Source organism: Pipistrellus hanaki, assembly GCF_964339955.1.
Source record: "Pipistrellus hanaki genome assembly, chromosome: 3".
NCBI classification, from domain to species: Eukaryota; Metazoa; Chordata; class Mammalia; order Chiroptera; family Vespertilionidae; genus Pipistrellus; species Pipistrellus hanaki.
This window is the reverse complement of record NC_140505.1, coordinates 5,929,807-5,955,795: the sequence shown is the minus strand read 5'-3', so window position 1 is coordinate 5,955,795 and position 25,989 is coordinate 5,929,807. Positions and strand designations below refer to the sequence as shown.

Below are 25,989 nucleotides of genomic sequence, written 5' to 3'. Positions count from 1 at the left end.
TATGTGGGGCTGGGAAAAGCTCTAAATGGTATACAGTGTTCATATTTTAAATCACCCATGATAACTGTAATGCTTGCAGAGAACTCCAACTGTTATCTAAAATTTTTTAAGCACGGAGAACTTAAAAAATGCCAGCAACATTTTGGCGTTAACCCAGAAGAATCCCATTTGAGCCAAAACCGGTTTGGCTCAGTGGATAGAGCATCGGTCTGCGGACTGAAAGGTCCCGGTTTCAATCCGGTTAGGGGCATGTACACTGGTTGCAGGCACATCCCCGGTGGGGAGTATGCAGGAGGCAGCTGGTCGATGTTTCTCTCTCATTGATGTTTCTAGCTCTCTATTCATCTTCCTTCCTCTCTGTAAAAAAAAAAAAATCAATAAAAAAAAAAAAAAAAAAAAGAATCCCATTTGAAGTGAAAATGAAATAGGCATGGCTTGTGAAGTTTTCCTAATGTTCACCCCACCCTCTCCCTCTTGCCCTGCTCCTCTCACCAGGTGACCTACAGACCACCTGGTTTAAAATATTTGGTAATTCAGTGCAGAAAATTAAGGTCACAGACAAAGTACAACAACTTTTAATACATCATTAATACTAATGATTAAAAATTATTGCATAGTCTTATGCATTTACCCTAAAACATTTTCTGAAAGTAAATTCTCAAAGAATTATATAAAAGACAAATAACCCTTTAAAATGTGGATGGCCTGTACTACCTCGATCTTCTGTCCTTTTTTGTCTTTTCAGTACTTTTGTCCATGGTTTTCTCATTATCTCCCCTGCACTTTGGGCAATACCATTTTCCCTTTGGTTTATAGGTCAGTGACACACATGAGAAGTGGAACCACTCAATGGGACACTGCTCATTGTCACAGCCGATCATCTCCCCGTAAGACACTTGGTTACACAGACAGTATGTGGGTTCATTGGGATCGATTGCAAACTCCACAGGCGACGTCTCCCTTTCCTGCTTGGCCTTGGAGCGTTTCTTTTTCTTGGCGGACTTGGATTTCTTTTCCTTCGGTGGCTGGTCATCACAGTCTTCAATGCCGTTAGTCATGTGACATAAATCACGGCTCTCACTGGTCCGCTGCCTTCTGGGTCTCCGTGAAGATCTTTCTGGTTGGCTGGCATCCATCTTTGCTTTATCTGAGACGCGTTCACCTTCAGCAGGATCTTGGAAACACTGTGAATGTAGCTCCATTTGCCTCGCCCGATTTTCCACCAATTCGAGCATTTGCGTGACAATCTGAATTTTTTCATCTCCCAATTCTTGGCTATTGATTAATGCTCTTTGGAGATGCTGCTGTAGGCGTTTTTTCTGGTTTAAATCATCTTCTTTCTTATATTTTTCATAGACATCATCAATTTCCTTCAATGTTTCTAAAGAAAAGGAAAAATCACAAGGTTACTGTGTATTAGCATTTTTCAAGTTAGTTATCTTTCACAGAATTGGAAAAGTTAGAATGAACTCAAACCATAAGACCATACTCTTTAGTATGTGTACATTAAAAAATACATTATTTCCCATACAAAGACCAGGTGTTATCAAATACAAAAATATATTTAGAAATAAACTAATAAAAAAGAGAACATAAAACTCTAATATCCATTAATCAATATTAAAAACAAAACATGCCTTAGCCAGTCTGGTTCAGTGGATAGAGCGTCGTCCTGAGGACTGTAGGGTCCCAGGTTCGATTCTGGTCAAGGGCACATGCCCAGGTTGCGGGCTTGATCCCCAGTGGGGGTAGTGCAGAAGGCAGCCAATCAGTGATTCTCTCTCATCATTGTTGTTTCTATCTCTCTCTCCCTCTCCCTTCCTCTCAGAAATCAATAAAAGGTTTTTTTTTGTTTTTTTTTTAATGTGTGGCTACCTAATAATTAAAAGTATTTTATGCCGAAACCGGTTTGGCTCAATGGATAGAGCGTCGGCTTGGGGACTGAAAGGTCCCGGGTTAGATTCCAGTCAAGAGCATGTACCTTGGTTGCGGGCATATCCCCAGTAGGGAGTGTGCAAGAGGCAGCTGATCGATGACTCTCTCATTGATGTTTCTAACTCTCTATCTCTCTCCCTTCCTCTCTGTACAAAATTAATAAAATATATTAAAAAAAAAAAAAGTATTTTATGTGTCAGCCTGAGCCCAAGGATCACAGGTTCGATTCCCGGTCAAGGGTACCTGGGTTGCAGGTTCCCCAGCACCAGTAGGGACAAAGTGGGAGGCAATCAATCCACGTGTCTCTCTCACATCAATGTTTTCTCACACCAGTTTCTCTCTCTCTCAATCTCTCTCTTCTCCCTTCCACACTCTCTAGGAATCAATGGAAAAAATATCCACGAAGAACTTAAAAAAAAAAGTATTTTGTGTGGTCAAGTTCACTATATACCACTTTACAGTTTACCTACTGCCATATTGTCTACACTTACTTTGAATCTCAAAAAAAAAATCCTGTATATGAAATTTACAGGCCAGGCTCTAGCTGTAAAACTTAAAGAAATTCTAGACTATACTGCAGATTACTGTCCAATTGCATCTGCAAGATTTACAGTTCTATCACTGACTTGCATGACTCCAGAGAGACACTATACCTTTAATTTCCTATCACACCCCTGGACTCCCTTAAAGCAGACAGGAGTAGCTCTTAGCTTCCCATCATGTTAGTTTTAATGGCTCGTTTATTTTGCCACAGAGATAATTCTGAAACCTAAACTATTTCCAGAGCAGGTTTAGGTTCATGTTCTGGCATCAACTGACTAAGCTATTAAGAGAATTACAGTCAAGTCAGCATTGGGTCACTATGTTTTTGTAGATAACTCAGCAGATGGTTCTATGTAAGCTTTTTGAATTGCTGATTTAGTTATTGAATAGCGCCTAGAACACATTCAAATCAATTGAAAATAGCTGAGTCACTAGAAGGTACACGAAAACTAAAAATATAGCTGCAGATATCACCAAAATTTGCAGATTAGTTTTTATTCAAATCTGTTCTGGTTTTTGTTTTTGTTTTTCTTAATCCTTATGAGATTTAACACTATTTGAAAGAGTTCTGTCTTAGTAACGATGGAGCAACAAAAAATTAACTAATTTATCACACCACATAGCAGATCACTATTAACTAATTTATCACACCACATAGCAGATCACAAAAATTAACTAACTTATCACACCACATAGCAGATCACTATCCCAGTATTATTATTCTAATGATAAGAACAGAAATGTCAGACGAGTGAAATGCACACAGTGGGGCGGTCTGCAAGCACCGTGATACACAGCAAGGAACTCCTCCCTGGAAATGGTAGGCACTCACAATGGAGGGACAGTGCTAACCTAGATACTTGATGTGACTCTACACATCTGAGGTACTCACACCTGCACAGCATACTTCTAAACAAAGGTCTTATCTGGCCCATTTACCCAAGTAGGTATGTAAGCTGGTTTCTTAAGAACTTAATTTTCCTCCAGGAAAAATAAGGTATATATATCCCCCCCCCCCCCCCCCAAAAAAAAAAAAAAAACCCACAAAATTTGAAGGTTAAAAAATAAAGAGGAGCCCTAACCGGTTTGGCTCAGCAGATAGAGCGGAGGTGTGGGGACCAAAGGTTCCTGGGGTTGATTCTGGTCAAGGGCACATGACTGGTTGTGGGCTTGATCCCCAGAAGGGGGTGTGCAAGAGGCAGCTGATCAATGATTCTCTCTCATCATTTATGTTTCTATTTTTCTCTTCCTCTTCCTTCCTATTTGAAACCAATAAAAATACACTAAAAAATAAATAAAAGGTAACCTTATTTCAAATATTCTTTATCCAATAATCTAATCATCGGGACTTGGAAGCTAATTATAGCATACCAACACATAGAACTATACATGAGATAAAAATTCTCACTTTTAAGACACCTTAATTATGAAATGAAAGAAACTAATACTGAGACAAGTCTATGTGATAAAGATTTTCTCATTTAATCCCCACAGCAACCCCACGAGGAAGCCATTGCTTCCATACGTACAGAAGATGAAGCTCAGGAGACAACCACCCCAGACTTTGTTTTTGGTCAAACCTCACCCAGGATATTCATTGACTTTTAGGGAGAGTGGGAGAGAGGGAGAGACAGAGAGAAACATCGATGTGAGAGAAATACATCGATTGATTGCCTCCAGCATGAGCCGTGACTGTGGTTCCGGGCCAGAGAGGAGCCTGCAATCAAGGTATGTGCCCTTGACCTGAATCGAACCTGGGACCCTTTGGTCCACAGGCCAATGCTCTATCCACTGAGCCAAACCCAGTAGGGCAACAACTGCAGACTTTTAACTCTTCTAAATCTGTAAGTCTGGCTTCACCACGCCAGCATTTTCTACTACACTAAAAGGAAGACACTTGAAATTAAGTATTAAATTTTATTTACCCAGGAAATTATGAACAAAAATACTGGAAGAAAAATTGAGGTTCTCTAACAATCAAATCCCATAATAAATACTTCATTATCATAATATTTTCTTCATTTCTCGATTTTTAACTTACTTAGGTTACTTTTAAGGTTCATGAGTAATTTCTAATAAAGTGTCTCAGCTAGGAAATTTCTTTGACTGCTTTCGTAATTCGTATCACTAAATATTACAGTACTAGATCCAGAATCAGAAAATACTTGAAAACTAGCAAATAAACTAAAAAAAATAAACACAAGTATTTAAGGCTAATAAATGTAAAACAGAAAGCTGAACTCAATACGCATATGCAGAGTGAAAACTTAATCATTTTTATTTATTTAAAAAATATTTTTATTGATTTCGGAGAGGAAGGGAGGCGAGAAACACAAATGATGAAAGGTAACCACTGATTGGCTGCCTCCTCCATGCCCTCACTGGGGACTGAGCCTGCAACCCAGGCCTGTGCCTTTGACCAGAATCAACCTGAGACCCTTCAGTCCTCAGGCCCACACTCCATCCTCCGAACCAAACTGGCTAGGGCAGTGGTCAGCAAACTGCAGCTCAAGAGCCACAAGTGGCTCTTTGGCCCCTTGAGTTTTTAGCAAAGGCCAGCTTAGGAGTATCCTAATTAAGTTAATAACAATGTACCTACCTATAGTTTAAGTTTAAAATATTTGGCTCCCAAAAGAAATTTCAATTGTTGTACTGTCGATATTTGGCTCTGTTGACTAATGAGTCTGCCGACTACTGGGCTAGCTCAAAACTAGATCGTTTTTTTATTAATCTTGAAACTAATCACAATCTTACACAGCTGAAAATTTTTAAGATATCTCAATCACTTAGGCCTAATACTGTTTCTCACGTTAACAGAGCTACTTATGACAATTCTAGATGGCCAAGATGGAAGATTTCCCTGCAACAATTGTCCCTCCCCAAACACAATGAAAAGAAATAGCTTCACTTTTGTGAAGGCAAATGTAGGTAGTGCGTTTTTATAGCGATGTGAAAACCTTTACTACAGTGTTATCGGAAAAATTAAGAACGCTGAACATACAATCCTTAAGCAGGTATGTATCATTTTTAGGTTACAATGTATGTACTGTGTATGTGTGCTCCAAGTCTGTCAAAAACACCTTTGGACAGTTTTTCTTTAAAAAAAAACAAAAAGTTAAAATAGTTCAAAGCAAGCCTGGCACCCAAAGGAGCCAGGCTATGGAGTCAAAACACTCCCCACCCAATTGAACAAGTTACTTAAACTCCCTGTACATCTTAATTTATCCGTACATTTTTATTCATAAGGTTATTGTGAGGATTAAAAGAGATAACCTTCTAGACTTGACACAGCGTATGACACAGTCAGTAATCAGCATCAATTCCCTCCCCCCTGACATGCACCGGCCCTATCAATTGTGGGCTCAGAAGACAGAAATAAATGATAGTTTCTAAAACAGAGACACTTCAGTATGTAACATGCTAAGGGCCTGAAAACGCCAGCCCAGAAGTGGGTTCCTGTGAGACCAAATCATCAGATTTACGTTCCATCTGTCTAGAAAAACAGGGACTGGGTCCCACAAGTTCTCTCTCCAACGTCCGCTGAGCTGTTTCCGCGCCATGTCCAAGGTCTGCTCCCGGACCCGGGACCAGGAGGAGCACAGCGGCCCCGGTGACGTCCCCCCTCCTGGAGACAGATTATCTAACAATCAAACACGGACGGTTAACAAACGTGGACCGTTACGATCCTCCTGTAAAGCCTGACCCCGTGCTAGCGCCCGGCGGGCTGACCACACGGGCGGCTGCAGCCTCCACGCTTAAACCAGGCGGAGGAGGGCGGGGCCAAGGGACGCCAGGCGGTTGCCGGGTCAACCACCCACTTCCTCCCCAGACCCGGAAGTGGGACGAGGACCGGAACCTACGCAGAGCCGGGGTCAGCGGCGCTCCCCGCGGCTGACCGTCCCCGTCGCAGCCGAAGGGCCGGGGAGGAGTCGGAAAACGACCAAAGACCCGTCCCGCACACCGACCCTGGCTCTGCCGGGGGCGCGCGGACGCCCCGCACGCCCGCCCCGGCCTCCCAGCGGCCGGCCATCTTCGGGGCGGGAGTGCGCGTGCGCCCCGCCCCTGCCTGCGTCACCAGGCCACGCCCCCGGCGCCGGGCCCTCCCCGCCACACACACCCCTCTTCCTCCTTCCCCGGCGCGGGGACCCCTCCCCTTCCAACCATGGGGCCGGAGGGGCCGGGCCGGGCCGCTGCCCGGGACTCTCCCCGCGGCCGCCGGGGAGGACGGGCGCCCCGATGGCCGAGCCCGGCGCGGGGAGCGGAGGGAGGAAGGGAGGGACCTCCCCCGAGTCCGTCCGCCTTCGCCGCGGCCCCCTCTCGCCCCCTCCCCCAGCACGTTCCAATGCATCTGCTCCCAGGGGCTGGGGGAAGCCAGGCCCGGAGACCAGCGGGGGAGCCGGCCACTCACCCCCTGCGGCCCCGCCGCCGCCAGGCCGGCCGCACGCTCCCTCGCCCGGCAGGAGGCTGGCGGCGCGGCGCGGGGCAAGCCGGAGCCAGAACAAATGCTCGCTACTTAAAATGGCTGATCCCCCTCTCCACGCCAGCTGCAGCCGCCGGGTCTGCAGCGTGGGCGGACGGGCAGCCCCCACCCCCACCCCGGAGACCCCACCGAAGTGCTCGCCGATCGCGGGAGGGGAAGGCAGGGAGGGAGGGCCGCGAGCCCGGCCTCCCGCCCGCCCGCCCGCCCCTCTCCCCGGTCCCCCGGCCGCACACTTCAGACCCCCTCCGTGCGCCGAGGAGCCTGTCACGGGGGAGAAGGAAAGTGTCACTTCCTCGGGCTGGCCCCGCGGACCCCAGGGCGGGGGGACCCGCACGGGCAGCCCCGCGGGCCCCTACCTACCTTGATATTTGTTGTCCAGCTCCCGCAGCACCGACACGTTCCGCTGCATGTCGTGGGGCAGCGACTCCACGCACTCCAGGTAGTCTTGCACGTAGCAGGTGAGCAGCCGGCTGCGCTCCCCGCTCAGGATCGCCGCCGACGAGTAGAGCGGCTGCTGCTGCTGCTGCTGCTGCCCTAACATCCTGCCGCCGCCGCCGCCGCCCGCCGCCGCCGCCGCCGCCTCCGCATCCAGCAGCCGCGCATGCAACAGCCGCGGCCGCCGCGGCCACCCCGCTCCGCAGCCCGCGCCGCGGGGACCCCGGCCGCCGGCCGCTCGGAGGGCACCGCCGAGTCCCCCGATCTCCACTCCCCCCAAAAGCAGCCCTCACTCCCCGCCCCCGCGGTAACCAGCCCAGGGGCGGGGCGATCAGGGAGGGCTCCCTCCTTTTTTGTCCGCCCGCCCTCCGCGGGACCCGAGCAGCGGGGATCCCCGCAGCGGAGCCGGCGGGCGGGCGGGCGCCGGGGTCCCCGGCGGTGACACTTCCTGCCCCGCTCCCCCTCGGCGTCCCCGGCTGCTACCAATGCCGTCCCGCGGCTCGGATCCCCATGACAAGCCCTCCGCTGCCCCTTCTCCTCCCCAATCGCCCTCGGAGCCTGTCGGAGCGTCCCTCGCTGGCCCTGTCCCCGCCCCTCCGCGGCGGCCGCCACTGCGCCTGCGCAGGGCTCCCTCCTCATAAGGCCGGGGGCCCGCCTCTACCGCCCTACCGGAGGGTTCGCATTCTCCCGCCTTCCCGCCGCCGGCCCGCCCATTGGTCCGTCAGCTCTCGGCCCGGCCAAACGGCAGGCCTCGCCCCGCCCCCTCTTAAAGGGGAACGACGCCGGGCCGGTCCACCTTTCCGCCCCGGCTCGGAAAGGGACTTGCGGGCGAAGGTGGGGGGGGTGGGGGGAGGACACACCCCTGCCTCGCCTCCTTCCCACAGGGCGCGCGGGGGGAAACACGGCCCGGATCCCTCGGCCCGCCATTACCGACTTCTTCCCCGTCGGCGGGTCTGGCGCGGCCCCGAGCGAGCCTTAAAAGGAGCAGCAGGCGGCCGCGTTTCGCTGCAACCTGGAGGGAGTGAGGCCAAGGGGACTACGAGCCCCGGCGTGCAGCGCGCGCGCTCCCGGCATGCGCCGCGGCGGTGCTCTCCCCCCGGGGCTGCCTGCGCCACCGCGGCCGGCCGGGCGCGCTCTCCTCCGCGCCTCCGCCGGCCCCGGCCCGCGGGCTCGCGGGGCAGCGGGACTCCCGCTGGCCGGTCGCGGAGGTCGGCGGCGCGCCCACGGGCTCCCGGAGCGCCCCTGCACTTCCGGGCCGCCCACCTTTTAAATCTCCCTCCGGCCTCCGCGCGCCTGCGTCCGCCGGCGCCCATGTGCCTTGCGGGTTCCGTGCAGCCCGGGCTGCCTCTGCCCCGGGGCGTGCCTGACCCGCAGACAGCCTTACGTGTTATCTTACTTTTCCTGTGTTCTCACCCGCAGCCCCGGAGCGGCCGGCGGGCGGGCGCGGAGACCGGGGCACACTCGTCAGGCTTCTGTGCATTGCAAAGCGCGTCTGCACCCCAGAGGGACCGCCGGGAGCAGGGCCGCCGAGGGCAAAGGGAACACGTGGGAGGGAGGTCCGTGGGGCTCCGCAGCGATGGTACCATCTGATGGGGACCTCCTGAGCGCCTGGGGACCAGGTGTTAATAGTAAGGAAGCATCGGCGAGGAAAGAGAATTTAGACCAGTGTTTCCCAAACTTCTCTCATGATGAGAATCACCTGGTGGAGTTGTTAAACTAGATTCCTGAATCCCAACTAAGAAGTGCTAAACTAGAATTTTTGAGAACATATAGGTAAAATTGCATACCTAACTTAGTGCTCTGTATATAAAATCTGTCTTAGAGCACTAGTTAAGTATACAATTTTACCTATATGTTCCCAAAAATTCTAGTTTAGCACTTCTTAGTTGGGATTCAGGAATCTGTGTTTTAACAACTCCACCAGGTGATTCTCATCATGAGAGAAGTTTGGAAAACACTGATTTAGACCTTTCTCTAGATCAGTGTTTCCCAGACTTCTCTCATGGTGAGAATCACCTGGTGGAGTTGTTAAACTAGATTCCTGAATCCCAACTAAGAAGTGCTAAACTAGAATTTTGGGGAACATAAGTATACAATTTTACCTATATGTTCCCAAAAATTCTAGTTTAGCACTTCTTAGTTGGGATTCAGGAATCTGTAGTTTAACAACTCCACCAGGTGATTCTCATCATGAGAGAAGTCTGGGACACCCTGATCTAGAGAAAGACCTAAATTGCACCTCCCCAAAAAGCACTCCAGGGAACTCGACGTCTTGGGAACTATATACATAAACTAAACTATATATATTGTTTATATTTATGTATTAACACATATGTTTCTATTGCACAAGGACGTGGAGATTGTCTCACGTTATATCCTGTGATCCTGGAGGTTCTGGGCGCTTGGATATTAGTCAACCCAGGCAGTACCGTGCACTGTATTCCTGAGAACCGGGGAGGGGTCTTATTGTCGTTCTTCACATCGTTCAGATTAAGCAGATGGGTCTGTAACACACACACACACACACACACACACACACACACACACACACACACAGTCCCAGTTAAGAACAGAAATGGATTGCTTTTTATCTGAGCCCTGCTGTTTTTGTTTACGCGTAGATTTGAATCGGGTCTTCATTGGAGGCCCCAAATACTGCAAGATGCCTTGTTTTCCATGGACTGGGGTAGACTCTGAATCCATCGGTGGATTTTTTCCGGCCTGGGAAGGGATCTGCAGGCAGGGAAACCAGGAGTGAGGCAGGCAGTGGCGCAGAAGGCTGAGATCACTCCCTCAGAACCCAGAGCGAGGTGCGAGGAAGGATGAGTGTGGGGCGGAGGCCTTTTCCAGCGTTATTTTTACCTTCCATGATTCAGTGGAACAGGCAGAAAAGAAGAAGGAAAAAAAAGGCAAATAATGATTTTTTTTTTCCAGCTTGTGTTGGTCTACACCAGTGTTTCCCAAACTTCTCTCATGATAAGAATCACCTGGTGGAGTTAAAATACAGATTCCTGAATCCCAACTAAGAAGTGCTAAACTAGAATTTTTGGGAACATATAGGTAAATTGTATATTTAACTTAGTGTTCTGTAAGCAATTTTACTTATATGTTCCCAAAAATTCTAGTTTAGCACTTCTTAGTTGGGATTCAGGAATCTGTGTTTTAACAACTCCACCAGGTGATTCTCATCATGAGAGAAGGTTGGGAAACACTGGTCTACACCTATAAAGAACACTCTAAGATGGTAACATGTGCGTACGTGAGTTATTTCAGATGCACTTTTCTTGCTATATCAACTTATAAACGTTAGATCAAAGGCGTGGCTTATTCCTACCTTACTCGTGAAAGCATACTGTGGAGGTATGTACCCACATGGGGAAGAAATCACCCCACTCGGCAAACCCAGCTTGTGACCTTGATTATTTACCCTGTCCTTTTCCCTCAGTAACTAGTTAACTGGGAGCTTTAGGCTTTTTCAGATTGGGTTCCCTTATTCTGTTAAATGCAATGTTTAAAAGTTCCCAATTCTTGCCCTGGCCAAGCTGTGCAGTGGGTTAGAGCACTGTCTACCTATGCCAAGGATTCAGCCTGACCGGGGCACATATAAGAAGCCACCAATGAATGCATACGTAAGTGGAGTAACAAATCAGTGAGTGCAGAAGTGAGCGGAATAACAAATCATTGTTTCTCCTCTCCCTCTCCCTATTTCAAATAAAGTAAATACATACAGTTCCCATTTCTCTGCAGCAAGAAGTTAATTGGTGATATTTAATCCTGTGAATAAAACAAAAAGTTATCTGATTTGTTCTTCAATATATTTTCTACCATAAAATAACCCTAAAAAAAAAAATAGCAACTGAAGTTCCCCAATTAGTAGAAGTTTCTGGGATTACCGTTAATTTCTAAATCAGCTACTTTGGGAAGTACCGGGAAGAAAATGTTTATGCTTCTAAACCCATGTCCTGCAGCCCTTATTTATACTGAGAGGGGAAAGCAACAACTTCAGACTCTGATGGAAAACTAGTAGCAAATAGCCCTGAAGAATTCCTCAAGGCGCCTCCTGAGAAAATTCAGCTATTGTGTGAGTCAGGCCAATCAAATTTGGAATCTTTTATTTTTTCAACTTTCTAATCTTAAAAACTTTTTATTATGAAAATTTCAAACACAAAAGTAGAAGTAATAGTACAATAAGCCCTAATATATTGTACTATTCACCTCGCTTGAACATTTATTGACATATGGCCAATATTATTTAATCTATGACCCCCTTACCCTTGCTAGATTTATTATAATTTTATCTCTAAATACTTTAAATTTGAAATGAGATAATTTTCAAAAACATCTATAATACCATTGACCCATCATTGAACATCAGACAGTTTGAATTTCCCTATTGTCTCGATACCTTTTCACACTTGGTTTGTTCAGTAGCATCCAATCAAGTTACACACTTTGCATTTGGTTAGTGAGGTCCTTTCTAAACTACTAAGAGGCAGTTAATTCCTATTTAATTTAGGGAAGCAGATTGCAGTGTTTCTCTAAGGAAGAGATTTAGATGGCTGAAAAGCACTGTTAAAAATGTAGGGAGCCGAAACCGGTTTGGCTCAGCGGTAGAGCGTCGGTCTGCAGACTGAAAGGTCCCAGATTCAATTCTGGTCAAGGGCATGTACATTAATTGCGGGCACATCCCCGGCAGGGGGTGTGCAAGAGACAGCTGGTCGATGTTTCTCTCTCATCGACATTTCTAGCTCTCTCTCTCTTCCTTCCTCTCTGTAAAAAATCAATAAAATATATATTTTTAAAAATAATAAAAAAATAAAAATGTAGGGGAATTCGGGAGGAAAGCGATCAAAGAACTTATATGCATAACCCATGGACATTGACCATAGCAGGGTGAAGGCCTGGGGAGGGGACAGGAGCCAAGAGGAGGAGGAGGTCAATGGAGGGGAAAATGGGGTATCTGTAATACTTTAAACAATAAAGATAAATTTTAAAAATTATATATAGGGAAATTCAAGAAAACAAAATCTTCATATTAAAAGGTTACCAGTTGATAGCTTACCGTAGAAATGAAATTGTACCTAATGCAACTAACTAAATACTTAAAAATCTAGGCACTTGTCAATTTAACACATTTATACTAATAAAGGAGAAAGATGCAAATTGACCATACTTTTGTGATGTCCACCAGCCAATAAGGAGAGAATATGCAAATTAACCCAGCAAAGATGTTGGGTTAATTTGCATACGCTGGCGCCACGTGGCTGGAGGCGGGATACTTGCCATGGTGACAAGGCAGGCATTCTGCATCGCCGCAGGCCTCTGGACAGTGTGGGGAGGCAGAAAGGCAGCTCCCGCTGGAGTGAAGGCCGTGCTGGCAGCCGGGGGAAGATGGCCCGTTCTTGCACGAATCTTCATGCATCGGGCCTCTAGAGAGAGTATAATGTGTTATACAAGTCCAGTGACACATTTTTAATATATTTTATTGGTTTTATACAGAGAGGAAGGGAGAGAGATAGAGAGTTAGAAACATCGATGAGAGTCATCATCGATCAGCTGCCTCTTGCACACCCCCTACTGGGGATATGCCCGCAACCAAGGTACATGCCCTTGACCGGAATCGAACCCAGGACCCTTCAGTCCCCAAGCCGACGCTCTATCCATTGAGCCAAACCGGTCCCGGCCAGTGACGCATTTTTAATTGTACTGAAAAAAACCTAAAACTTTTAAGTCAGTTCATGAGTACAGTGGGCAACTAAAAAAACTGCATTTCCAGTGAGCTCAGTTTTAAAGTGTGTTTAATTGTGTTATTGCATAAGTAGTACACATTAATTATAAGGGGAAAAAACAAATAAAAAATAGAGTTAAAATGAAGCTTTTAAAAACTGACCATAAACTGTAGATAACTCTTCTCGGTAAATATTACCCCTAAGATGCAGTTCCATTTTAGAATTTTGCTTTAAGAAAACACTAGCTAGGAGTAAAGGACATAGTTAAGAAACACCAGCTTCCCGAAATAGAATATTACAAATCTGAGCAACGTCAGCCTGTACATTCAATTTATGAGATAGACAGCACAGAGTTAAAATTGGTTCCTACAATCAATCCTACTTTGGGTTATAGTATTGTTCAGTATTTAGAATGCTAATAGCAAAGGATGGTCCTAAAACATTTTAATGAAGGAACTGAATTCAGACTGGAACTGTAGTCAAGAGAACATTCAGTATAATATCCTTTAACCAAGAAGAAAAACATATTATCTACTAATCCCAGAGAGAAAAAAATAAACATATGGTACACTTTGCATATTGCTGACCAGAAAAAACATTTAAACATTTTCTTAGATGGTTACCATAGTTACTTGAACTGTTTATAACATCAAGATGGGGAAGTAGGCCACAATATTGAGGGAGTTTAAATTATGCAATTATGTTTTCTAAACAGGGGAAAGGGCTTAAAATTTAGGGAAGAAACATATGTTCCAAGTTCAAACTTCTATCTAATTTTGATGGTGAAACTTAAAAATTTGTCCAAAATTAATTAGAAATAAATTGTTCAACCTATACAAATAATGTATATGTAATGAAAGAGCATTCTGTCATTATCTTAGTGAGCTATCTTTTTAAAAATATATATATATATATTTTTATTGGTTTCTTACAGAGAGGAAGAGAGAGGGACAGAGAGTTAGAAACATCGATGAGAGAGAACCATCGACCAGCTGCCTCTTGCACACCCCCACTGGGGATGTGCCCGCAACCAAGGTACATGGATGTGCCCTTGACCGGAATCGAACCCGGGACCTTTCAGTCCACAGGCCGACGTTCTATCCACTGAGCCAAACCGGTTTCGGCATTAGTGAGCCATCTTAAAATGTTTTTGTAGATAATCAAAGCCGAGCCTTTGATTACCCACAAATCCAATAATAGCCTAGCATTTTGAAGTTGCCAAGCCACTATAAACTGAAGCTTTGACCTCTTACCAACTTGGAAAGCTTGAGATTAAAGTTTAATACAATGCCCGTCAGATGCTACTCTCAGTTTTGGAGATTTTCCTATTAATGTCATCAAATGGACACAGCAGAGTGGCCGGGAGGAAAGATATTGAAAGCCGTGTTAGCGTAGACTTCTCACTTTCTTAAAGTTACTGTTCTGTTTTTTTTTTTTTTTTTTTTTTTTTTTTTTTTCTATTTTACTAAGAATCTCACAAGAAGATGGTTTTATCCAGGAACCCTCCACCGTGCTCAATGGCAAGGCTGGATGAGGGAAAGAAGTGCATTTCAAGGTGGCACAGTTTCCGATGGTTCATTGTCTTCTTGTGATCACTGTGGGCGCAGGTGTGTGAGAGCTAAAAGTGATCTTAGAGAGGTGGTTTCCTGGAGGAGGAGAGAGCAGGCAGGCAGCCTCGCTGAGCGGGTGAGCCGCCGCAGCTGATGGCGGCTGGTCATGTCCATCGTGTCCGTAGGATGGAGCGGAGAGGAGGCTGAGGCTCCCTATTACAGATCATCTCTAGTCCAACTCTTTACAGATCCGAGCAATGTAGGTGATGATATGAGGACCCAAAGCAGTTAAGTAACTTGCAGAGGGTCTTATAGCAATTCCTGAAATAAGTGTATACCGAAAAATTTAGGAGTCAAACAGATATTAGTTAACCATATTTTCTGACTGATATTCATTGGAAAGGAAAAAAGAAAAAGAAAAAAAAATTAAGAACCTGGAATATTATAAAACTTTGCAGAGAAGTCTTGCAGCAAACTTACCTCTAAGGGGAAATTAGGATTTCCGGAACAATAGTATATTCAGAATACCCCAAAGTAGAAGTCCTAGAAACCACCTGTGTTTTAGACTTGTTTCATTCCAACAGCAAATGCCTTACACCATCAGCTCCAGCCGAAGAAAGAATGGTCTTTTAAAAATAAACTAATCTGCCCTGGCCGGTGTGGCTCAGTGGATAGAGCATCAGCCTGCGGACTGAAGGGTCCCAGGTTCGATTCCGGCCAAGGGCACATGCCTGGGTTGTGGGCTCGGTCCCCAGTGGAGGGTGTGCAGGAGGCAGCTGGCCCATGATTCTCTCTCATCATGTTTCTATCTCTCTCCCTCTCCCTTCCTCTCTGAAATCAATAAAGATATATTTAAATAAATAAAAATAAACTAATCCAACTGGCCAGGCGTTTTTTGCTAAACTTTTTTTTCCTTTCAAATGATTCTAATTGATTATTTAATGAAGATTATTGGAGCTGCTGTTACATTAATTACTCTTGCCATGGTGAATTTAGGCCAGCATTTTGATGACCGTTAATTTATCTTCTGGGGGTAACACATTTTTTTTTTAATTGCTTATCTAATTTACTTTTATAAATTGAGGTTCTCTAGCTCGTTTATATATGGACACCAGCATATTTCACCTTATATATGTGTTTCTGGAAAATGGTGTTTAAACCTTATTTTTCGACAACGATTTTAAATGTGCCAGTTCTATAAAATAAGACACTCAAGTTCCGAAAATGAAAATATTTATTTAATACAAACGACTGGTCTGATTTTCTCTCATTTTCTAGACTGCCTTCAATTGCTTTGTTCTGCTGGAGAACACGGGGGCTGTGTCTTCTGTTTTCACTAGCGAACTGCGGCCCAGGTGTGGTTACCTCTGCTTGTCCTTCTAACGTGTTCATTCCAGATCCTTTAGCATAACGTCCTTTGTCACACACCCAGGGAGAAGACTGTAGAAAGGCCATCTACAAGACTCTGCAGTAAGTACTAGAATTAGAGAGATTGTTTGTAAAGATATAAAAGACACGGGGAGAAATGTACATGGAGAGTAATTGATGCTAAGGAGCTTTTTTTTGTGGGAAAAATAGAAGAGTCAGAGAAAGAAGCGATTATTTGAGCCATTAATGTGGGTGGTACAATATTAGAATGACAATTTAGGGACCATAATATATAAATTCTATTTATGGAAACTACTTGTTATTACTTTTATTATAATAAAAATACAGTTATAATTCTGGAGGGTTGGACTAATAGCCTATCTGACCTTATCTTTGAAAACTGGATGTTGATTCTAAAATAATAATAATTCCAAGAGCCTAGTGACTTCTGTACTTGATGTTATCTTTAAAATATTCCTAACTTTTAGTATTCAGGCAAAGTATCTCTGGAAGAAGAGACCTAGATATCTGCCGATAGTAAGTAATTGCCTCTGATTTAGGGCCTGAGAATCTGGAGGTGGAGGGAGACTTCGTTTTATAAATGCCATTCCACCTATTTGGTTTTATTGCTATATATGTTACTTTATTTTTTTTTAAATTATATTTTATTGATTTTGTACAGAGAGTAAGGGAGAGAGATAGAGAGTTAGAAACATCGATGAGAGAGAGTCATCAATCAGCCGCCTCTTGCACACCTCCTACTGGAAATATGCCCGCAACCAAGGTACATGCCCTTGACCGGAATCGAACCCGGGACCCTTCAGTCCCCAAGCCGATGCTCTATCCATTGAGCCAAACCGGTTTCAGCTATATATGTTACTTTAAATGTAAAAGAAGCAAAAAATACTTTCTGTACCTTCTGAAGTAACAACATGCATATGTGTATTGTCTTCTAGGAAAGGAACACAGAAGCAGATGCACTAAATATGCAGGTTTATGAGAATTGTATACTTTGCATACTGGTATACTAATGGCACACATATTATTATACAAAATTAAAATCAAGAAATACCACACTTGGTAAGCTTGAAGCTTTTGGGACTCCCACTTTCGGAACTCATCTAGGCAGTTTGGACACAGAAACATATTTTTGTGTGAAGGTTTTCAGCAGTTTAGAAGCTTCGGGGTAGCCTTTCTCTCATTCAGTATAGTTTTCAATGTGTTCAGAGCTCTCTTAATTTTTATGTCATTTTAGTTGAGTATGTTAAATAAAGGTGGAATAACTTGTATCATTTTTGTGAATCAGGTGTTGAAAATTCATAATAAGGCTGATGTTAGTTAATGCATCTATAACTTCTGCCTGTGACCTCAGAAGGTCACATGAAATGTGAAATATATTCACTCAGGAAAGAGTGTTCCCCGCAAGTCTCCTGTTGAATGGAGGTCTTCTCTACAGGACTGGGATTGAGCAGACATTTCTAACAAAGAGGACCTTGGACACAGATAGTGGTTGAGAAAGGAAGACGATTGGGTGGAGGGCCCAGATGGCTTGCAGCAAAGAGGCTGCGGTGCAGGAAGCAGCTGTTACTATTCCTGCTGTGTGACTCAGGGAACTCCAAGAAATTAGTTCTATCCCCTCGAGCATATTTTCCCCATTTGGGATAGAAACTGATTTATTTTCCCAATAAAATCGATATTAGTAGATAAATACCATACAGGAGGACCCTTGGACACAGTGGCCTGAGTGGTCACAGTACCTCCTCTAAGATCTTTCTCAGAAAATGATTCTTCCGTGTTGGTGTCGCTTTCTAGGAAAGAATGGGGGTGAGGACTCTGCTGTAGTGAACAATGGCCTGTGGGGAGAAACAGAGAAGCAAGGAAAGAGCTGTTAACGGAAATGAGGTCACATGGAAACAAGGAGAAAGATTCGGAAGTTTCTGGGAGGTAATAAGTGGATTTAGTGACTGCGTTTGAGGGGTGGGGGAGAAGAGAAGCCATCTGCAGTGTTTCCCAAAGTGTGGTCCGCGTCCCCCCAGGGGTACGGAAGAGTTTGGTGGAGGTACGCATTGCACCGGAGTTTGGTGGGGATATGCACTGCACCGTGCTTAGCTGCGCCTAATTGTACGTTCTCATGAGTACGAGGGGCACTCAGCGTTATGAAAATTATAGAAGGGGTACACATATGTCAAAAGTTTGGGAAACACTGATCTAGGGTTTCGGCTTGAGCCACACGAAGATCATGGCAAGGCTGTGTGACATAGAGCATCCAGGTTTGGGGGAGAGGTGCCACTTTACATCCTATGAGGATGATAGCCGTACAGTTTTGGCATCTTTGGGCTCTATCAATTTTAGACCTCTCACTTCAAACAACACCAAGTACTGTTTCCTGCACGTTTGTCAAGAACATCTGAACAGCCAACCATAGCAATTGGTGACAGGGATGTATTTGTTGGGGAGGTTAGCCTAGAGGAAATGACTTAGAGATGTAATGGTTTTAAAAGTATCTTCCCACATGACGAGACTCATTAGCTTTGAGCTGTTTTTCTTAGCGAGCCAGGAATTGGCCAACGGTGACAGCAAGGATGTACAGACCTTGTGAGGAGGAAGTTACCGCAGCGGGTCTGGCTGCTTGTTCCTTGCATGTCTCCCGGGAACCAGGACTGACCCGTGGCCAACCCTGGGACTTCGGCTCTTGGACTGTTCTCTGTGCTGGTGAGGATTTTGTTATGTACGCCTGGGGCAACGGGTCATGCGCCTTGGATTGTCAGGCTGCTCTGCACAGACGTGTGTCACTGTTGGGATGCTGAGTTTCAGTTGCTGTGGCTGGTTGCAGAGCAGAATATGCTCATGTTAACAGCCCCCTAAGAAGCCTTGGACCCCAAGACTCTAATGGGTTGTAGTTTGCTGCTAGAGAGAATTCCTGTGTGGCTTCCGACAGAAACCTCTCTGGACTTCAGTGCAGCTTTTCCCTGTTGCTTTTGTCCTCTGTCCTTGGCTGGACTAAACGTTGGCCGTGTGTATAGCCTGCTGTTAAGTCTTGCCATTCTTCCTGGCATCACCAAAGGAAACAGCCACAGACAAAGGGCTGAATACATTTAAAACCCAGTTTGTCCATCCGAATCTTGATAAAATTCACTGAAAAGAAGAATGGTAAACCTCTGTAAGCATCTGCTGTGTGGGGATTTAAACAATCAAATCTTTGGTCCATGTCCCGAAAACATTTACAGTCTCTTTAGGGATACAATCGTCTATAGACATGTAAGTTGTTGGGGAAATGCTTACAGGCTTAAGTATAAATAAAAAATAAAAATTCACAATAAAAGCAGAAGTGGTAGAATAAAATAATAATTGTTGAACATGTATTGGTTTCTTAATCTTTTATATACCTATTTGTGCATTAAAATATCATGTTTGAAACTAAAATTTACTCTTGAAAAGAAACCTGTACCCCTGAAACATGATTTTATTAATCAATGTCACCCCAATAAGTCAATTAAAAAATAATAATTTAAAAATACCTGAAAAGGAAGGAAACCTGTGCTTATTTTGGGTTGCACAAATACCTGGTTCTGGAATGAATTTGAAATGTGCACCCATAGATTTCATTTTCAATTGAATCGAGGCTGTTGCCCTCCTGGTTCTTGTTAAGCTACTCAGTAAGAAGTTGAACATTGCAGCACAATTTCCATTGCTTTGCCTAGGAGTAGCAGAATACTCTCCTTGTGCAGACATCCAGAACTTGCCTGGGGAGAGATCAGGAATCTTCCATCGAGTGTCCTAGCAGACTGCAGTTGACAAAGTTCTTCTCTCCCCTCAAGGTCAAGTTCTCAAGCTGAGCAGAAGGCGTTGGGATGGAAAACCCTGTGCCACTTGCTTGCAGTTCTCCCAGGCAGCTTCCGGTGGCTGGAGACTGAGCCCTTTCCTCACTCTCAGCGTCCAACAGCAGTGCAAACCTTTCAAGATATTATCAACGTGATTTTTCCAGAACGCAAGAATCTTGTTACTTTGGAGTCAAAACATTCCTCCCAGGCCTCAGGTACCTGTTCAACTAGATCATGTGATAAAGTGTTTGCTAAATAGTTTCTGCTGACCTTCTTTATCTCCCAAAGAAAATCCGGCTTACTGTTTTCTCAACAGGAGGCAAGTCACCTGTCAGCTCAAACACCAGGTTGAGAACTCTTCCTCTGCTAAGCCCCCAGATTTCCCTGTGAACCAGGAGACGGATGTGCCCGTACCCAGGTGTCCGCAGGTTTCCGAGCACCCTCAGGCCAGCTGGCCTTTGTGTACGTGCGGAGTGCCCTCCATTCCCACGCGGTGTCTCCGTTAGGCCGCTCCGTGAGGAAAGTGTGTTGTGACGTTGGCAGACTTCCTTCGAGGGGAGGTGAAACTTCTTATGGAGCCCCCCATGGCTGGGCCGCCCTCGACAAAGACTGTGAACACAGTTCCTTCCAGACAGGACTTTGGTTCCCAGAAATGAAAATGCTAAAGGGATCTTGCTCTTCGCTTGCTCCAGGGGGATCTTGACCGCAGGCAAGTAAAGATTTATCACCATTTTACAAATCTTACCAGCGCTACCCTGTGATTACTTATTGGCGAAATCTGTTGACTCATCAACCTGAATACAGAAACTATTGGTTTTTATGATACAAACTTTTCAGCATCATGGGGCATGTCATCATTACGTCAACTTGATCATTCTATTGAAAGTGGAATCTTTTCCGTTTCTGATATTGAATCTTTTCCTAGCATTTTACACGGTGGTCTTAGGATATTTTCACTAACTCTGACTTTTCCTCTTCTGTGTAATAAGTTTGGCTACTAAAGAGCTCCTTGAGCCTTTCTACTGAATGTAACTTTAAAAAAACAAAAACAGCCGAAACCAGTTTGGTTCAGTGGATAAAGCATCAGCCTGCGGACTGAAGGTCGCAGGTTCGATTCCGGGCAAGGGCATGTACCTTGGTTGCGGCCATATCCCCAGTGGAGGGTGTGCAGGAGGCAGCTGATCGATGTTTCTCTTTCATCAATGTTTCTAACTCTCTATCCCTCTCCCTTCCTCTCTGTAAAAAATCAATAAAATATATTTTAAAAAAATAAAAAAACAAAAACATTTGACTCCCTTTGAGTTTCCAGTATTTACTTGAGAATCAGTGCCTTTATTATCAAACAGCTGTGATTTGCATTTAGGGTCTTTTCAAATTTTTTGGCGGCGCTGTATATTTTAAGTTGTTCGACAACATACAATGGAATAGGCAGCTTGGATTACCAGCCAGCCTAAAACTCATTGATAGTAACTTTCTGTATTCTTGGTCTTGTTAGTGCAAAGACTCCGAAAGTTGTAATTGGTCTTAATTACAGAATTGTTCATAGGTGTAGGTCCAGAATGTTCCTCTTCAATCCTATATTTTTCCTTAAAAAAAAAAAAAAAAAAAAAAAAAAAAAAAGCCATATTGGACCAGCAGCCATTTAAAAAAATCAAACACAAATACAAAACAGAAGCATAATTTAAAAAATAAAATGAGAAACACAAGCCAAAAAAAAAAAAAAAAAAAAAAAGCTAACAATGTACTTCTCTTCACAATCCACATTTTTCTTCCTTTAGTCATCAAAGCAGCAGGGATGGGCAGCTGAGTCACAGTGCATTCAGACATGCCCTTCTTTAGAAAGGAAGGTCTCTCCAACCTTCTCACTGGAGGAGCTTACTGACTGCTGTCAGTCCGTGGCGTGGGGAGACTGGGCGAGCTGATACCCCCTTCCCGTCTCCACTGCCCCCGGAGCAGTGCTGGCCAGTGATCAGGTGGACTCCCTTCCATGGTGCCCAAAACCCACTGAGAAGGGCTCACGTGAACCCTGGCCTGAAAGATAGCTGATCATTGGGAGTGCTAGTGTTGCACAGTGCAAAGCCTTTTAAAGAACGATTTGTTTCTAATCACAGGCTCTTGTGGAACCCCTAATAACATCTTGAAGAACCCAGGGTTCCCTGGAATTCCAGTTGAGAACCAGTTCAAAGACAGTGCAGTTGGGTGGGAACTACTTTATTTATTTTTAATCCTCATGAGGATATTCTTTCCATTGATTTCTAGAGAGTGGAAGGGAGGAAGGAGAGAGAGAGGAAACACTGATGTGAGACACATTGACTGGCTACCTCCCACTCATGCCCCACTGGGGCTGGGGAACTGCAACCAAGGTTTGTGCCCTCGACCAGGAATCAAACCTGTGAACCTTCCCTCCACAGGCTGGCACTCTAACCACTGAGCAACCGGCCAGGGTGGGGACTAGCTTGTTGATGTGGTCAAAGGCAGGAAGTGCCTTCTGAATTGAGACTTGAAGGATGTGAGCTACCCGGCCTTTCATCAATCAGGATCTTAATCTTAAGATTCCAGTTTCTTTGAAAGTTTGTTTTATTAATTCTCCTCATTATTTTTGGTAATGGGAAACATTTGGGTGTGGGTTGAAATGAATTTGGATATACACTGAGTGGCCAGATTATCAGATTATTATGATCTCTGAATGCATAATAATCTGGCCACTCAGTGTGTGTGGGTGTGTGTGTGTATTAGAGGCCTGGTGCATGAATTCATGCATGGGTGGGGTCCAGGCAGCCCGGACACGGGGAGGCGACATGGGCATTTGGCCGGCCTGCCTGCTGGTCAAACTCCTGGTCGAGGGGACAATTTGTACATTAGCCTTTTATTATATAGGATATACACTGAGTGGCCAGATTATTATGCGTTCAGAGATCATAGTAATCTGACCACTCAGTGTATAAAAGCAGGGTTCCTCTTCGTTGGCTTTCTATCTGAAGACAGGGGAGCCTCAAGCAGCCATTACTTGTTTTTTGTAGGTGCTTTTTTTATGTGTAAGAGTGGTGGTGCTGCATCACATCACTGCACTGTGGTACATATACACATATGTATATATAACATGACTCTCTGTGAGTGTGTGTGTGTGTGTGTATGTGTGTGAGTGTGTGTGTGTGTGTGTGTGTGTGTGTGTACACGCACGCTTATGTGGTTTTAGAGGCTAAGACGTCCCAGGATCTGCAGCCTGCAGGCTGGAGACCCAGCATAGCCCATGGTTCCAGTCCGCTTCTGAAGATCTGAGAACCAGGAGAGCAGATGGTATAAATTCCAATCCAAGTGCGAGTCTGAAAGCAAGATTGATGTCCCAGCCCAAACGCTCAGGCAAAGAGCAAATTCTTTCTACTCCACCTTTTTGTTCTCCTCAGGCCTTCAGTGGATTGGATGAGGCCAACAATGGCTTTCAAAGTCCACAGATTCTAATGTTAATCTCTTTCCTCACAGACACTCCCAGGTTAATGTTTAACCAAATATCTGGGGTGCCTCCGTGGCCCAAGCAAGTTGATAAAATTAACCTTCACAACACAATTATGTATACTATTTCTGGAAGATTGATTATGCATACTATTCCCAAATTCATTAGTTATTATAGTTGATTGTATTCTGTGTTTACCTTTGAACACTTAAAAATGTTTTGAAAGTGATAGAACAATGAAATAAAGGTATTCTTTCCAAATAAAGTCTTTCTTTGAACACATAAAATTGGGGCTTGTAAAATTTTTAAACAATCTCTGATAATCTGAGTGAAACATGCTCTTATGTTCCATATTCTCTGGAGTGAATCATGCTGTTATGAACACTCCCTGTGACCTCTAGGATACTTGCAATGAAATGTTAGGTTTTAATGTGATTTTTAAATGCCTGGGATAGATTTTACTGTTACGTAAAATGAAGAATGTATAATCAAGTGTTTTAATAATTAAATGTGGCTTTTGGCTATTTGTCCAACTATACTTGAGAGCTATAAATTTAAGATGTATTTTTAAAAAATTTATTTTATTGATTATTTTACAAAGAGGAAGGGAGAGGGATAGAGAGTTAGAAACATCGATGAGAGAGAATCATCGACCAGCTGCCTCCTGCACATCCCCCACTGGGGATGTGCCCGCAACCAAGGTACATGTCCTTGACCGGAATTGAACCTTGGACCTTCAGTCCGCAGGCCGATGCTCTATCCACTGAGCCAAACCGGCTTTGGCCAGAACTCATTTTTAAGCTGTGCCACTTACCATACATCTTTTTCAGGAGCAAGACAGTCAACAGTTATTTGTGAAGTTAGAAAGCCAAGATTTTAAAGATGAATAGTGGTGGTGGTAAATTCAGACCTCTATGTGGCAGGCAGAATAACAGACCCCCAAAGAGACCCATGTCCTAATCCCTAGCAGGGGTATTCAAACTACGGCCCGCGGGCCACATGCGGCCCGCAGAGGAGTCTGATCCGGCCCGCCAGGTTTTTCGGGCAGTGAGCGCAGCCGAGGTGTTACAGTAGGAATTAGTAGTCCATATAGTCCGGCCCTCCAGCTCTCTGAGGGACCGTGATCTGGCCCCCACTTTAAAAAGTTTGAGGACCCCTGCCTAGAGCCTGTGAATATGCTGTTTGTTCCATGGCAAAGGAGAATTAGTGTTGCAATTAATCATGCTGGTTAGATAACCTTAAAATATGGAGGTCATCTGTGTGACCCCAATAGAACCAATCACAGGGGTGCGTGTAAGTAGAAAAGGGAGGCAACCAAAGTGGGAGAGAGGCAGGCAAGTCAGGGTCAGAAAAAGGTGGGACGGCCGCAGGAAGGTCAGTGTGATGCCAGTGGAGGCCTCAATCCACCACTGCCCGTTTGCGTACTATGCTAAAGTTATTGGTTAATGCTGACAGGGAGGGACCGTGAGCCCAGGATGCACGCAGCCTCCGGAGGCTGGGATGGGAGAAGCAGGCTCTCCGTCAGTCTCCAGAGGAAAGCCAGAGCTGCCAATCCCTTGATTTAGGCCCAGGGACACCCAGGTTGGTTCCAACCTACAAGTTTGTGTTGGTTAAGTCCCAGAATTTGTGGTGATTTGTTAAGCAACAATAGCAACTCAATATGCTGTTAATGTTACTTTAGTTTGTCTACTGTAGGCCGAGGCTCAGCTGGGAAACTTGGCTGTGATATATGGTGGCATGGATTCCCTTACAATAAAAAGGAATAGATTTTTAACCTCTAAAAAACCACCAAAGTCTACAAAAATTTCACAAACCTGTTTCTTGGGAACAGAATTGACCTGACCTTTTATTATTTTTTATGTAAAGCTTCCCGTCTTGTTTTATACTGAGATCAAAAGGAGTCAGCAATTGTTTTTTTCCCCACGAATTACCCCAGAACCAACATCACATTGAAATTTATAGGGCATCTGACTTCTGAAGTTATCTCCTGTGGTTGCGGACAGTAAAAATCTTAAAATGTTTAGGCACTGACATTAGCTTACATCAGCAAAAGGTGACAAAAAAAAAAAAAAAAATTAATGGAGCCAAGAAAAAGACGAAAGGGAAACTGAGCAAGAGAGGAAAGGTGTACATCAAATGTATAGAAGCAAACGGTGTAATTGAGGGTCAATATCTGTAGGAGACCACAAAGCAGAGTGAGTTTTATTCCAGTCTTGAACTGACAATTCTTCATCTGCCTGGTTCCTGAAATTCCCCCAAAGTCTGTGAGTAGAGAGAAAAAATCCTTAACCTAACCCAAGCAGCCTTACTTCATTTGATATAATTTTATTTTAGGCTACTGTCTTAAAATAATTCCCTATATAGAATGTTGGAAAAAGTAATTTGTTATTGAGCATTTATAGTGCCCCCAGCATTAATACCTTTAGCATATGCTACCTCCCAGAATTTTGTTAGAATTTATATGCTATCCATGCTTCACAGAACCAATATTTAATTCAAATTACTTTAAAATGTGTACTTTGATTTCAGAGAGGGAGAGGGAGATATAGAAATATCAATGAATCATTAATCAGCCACTTTCTGAATGACCCCCCACTAGGGATTGAGCCTGCAAACTGGGCCTGTGCCCTGACCAGGAATAAAACTGTGACCTCCTGGTTCATACATAGGTCAACGC

At 44.7% G+C, this 25,989-nt stretch overlaps 1 protein-coding gene across 1 annotated transcript; it reads right to left on the bottom strand.

Annotated features, from left to right (window-relative positions):
* Window positions 1–552: 552 nt before the first annotated feature.
* On the bottom strand, window positions 553–8,416 carry ING2 (inhibitor of growth family member 2). The gene is made up of 2 exons (XM_084877766.1): window positions 7,319–8,416; window positions 553–1,381 (listed from the first exon to the last, which is right to left on the bottom strand). Exons 1-2 carry the CDS (start codon window positions 7,497–7,499, stop codon window positions 711–713), a joined length of 852 nt encoding a protein of 283 aa, XP_084733892.1. The 5' UTR covers window positions 7,500–8,416; the 3' UTR covers window positions 553–710.
* Between the last annotated feature and the right edge of the window lie 17,573 nt (window positions 8,417–25,989).

Excerpts from the sequence above, each read along its gene's own strand:
- ING2 (XM_084877766.1), bottom strand. The coding sequence starts at position 7,499 with ATGTTAGGGCAGCAGCAGCAGCAGCAGCAGCCGCTCTACTCGTCGGCG. Across the intron at positions 1,382-7,318 it reads GCTGGACAACAAATATCAAG|AAACATTGAAGGAAATTGAT; the intron begins GTAGGTAGGGGC and ends CCTTTTCTTTAG.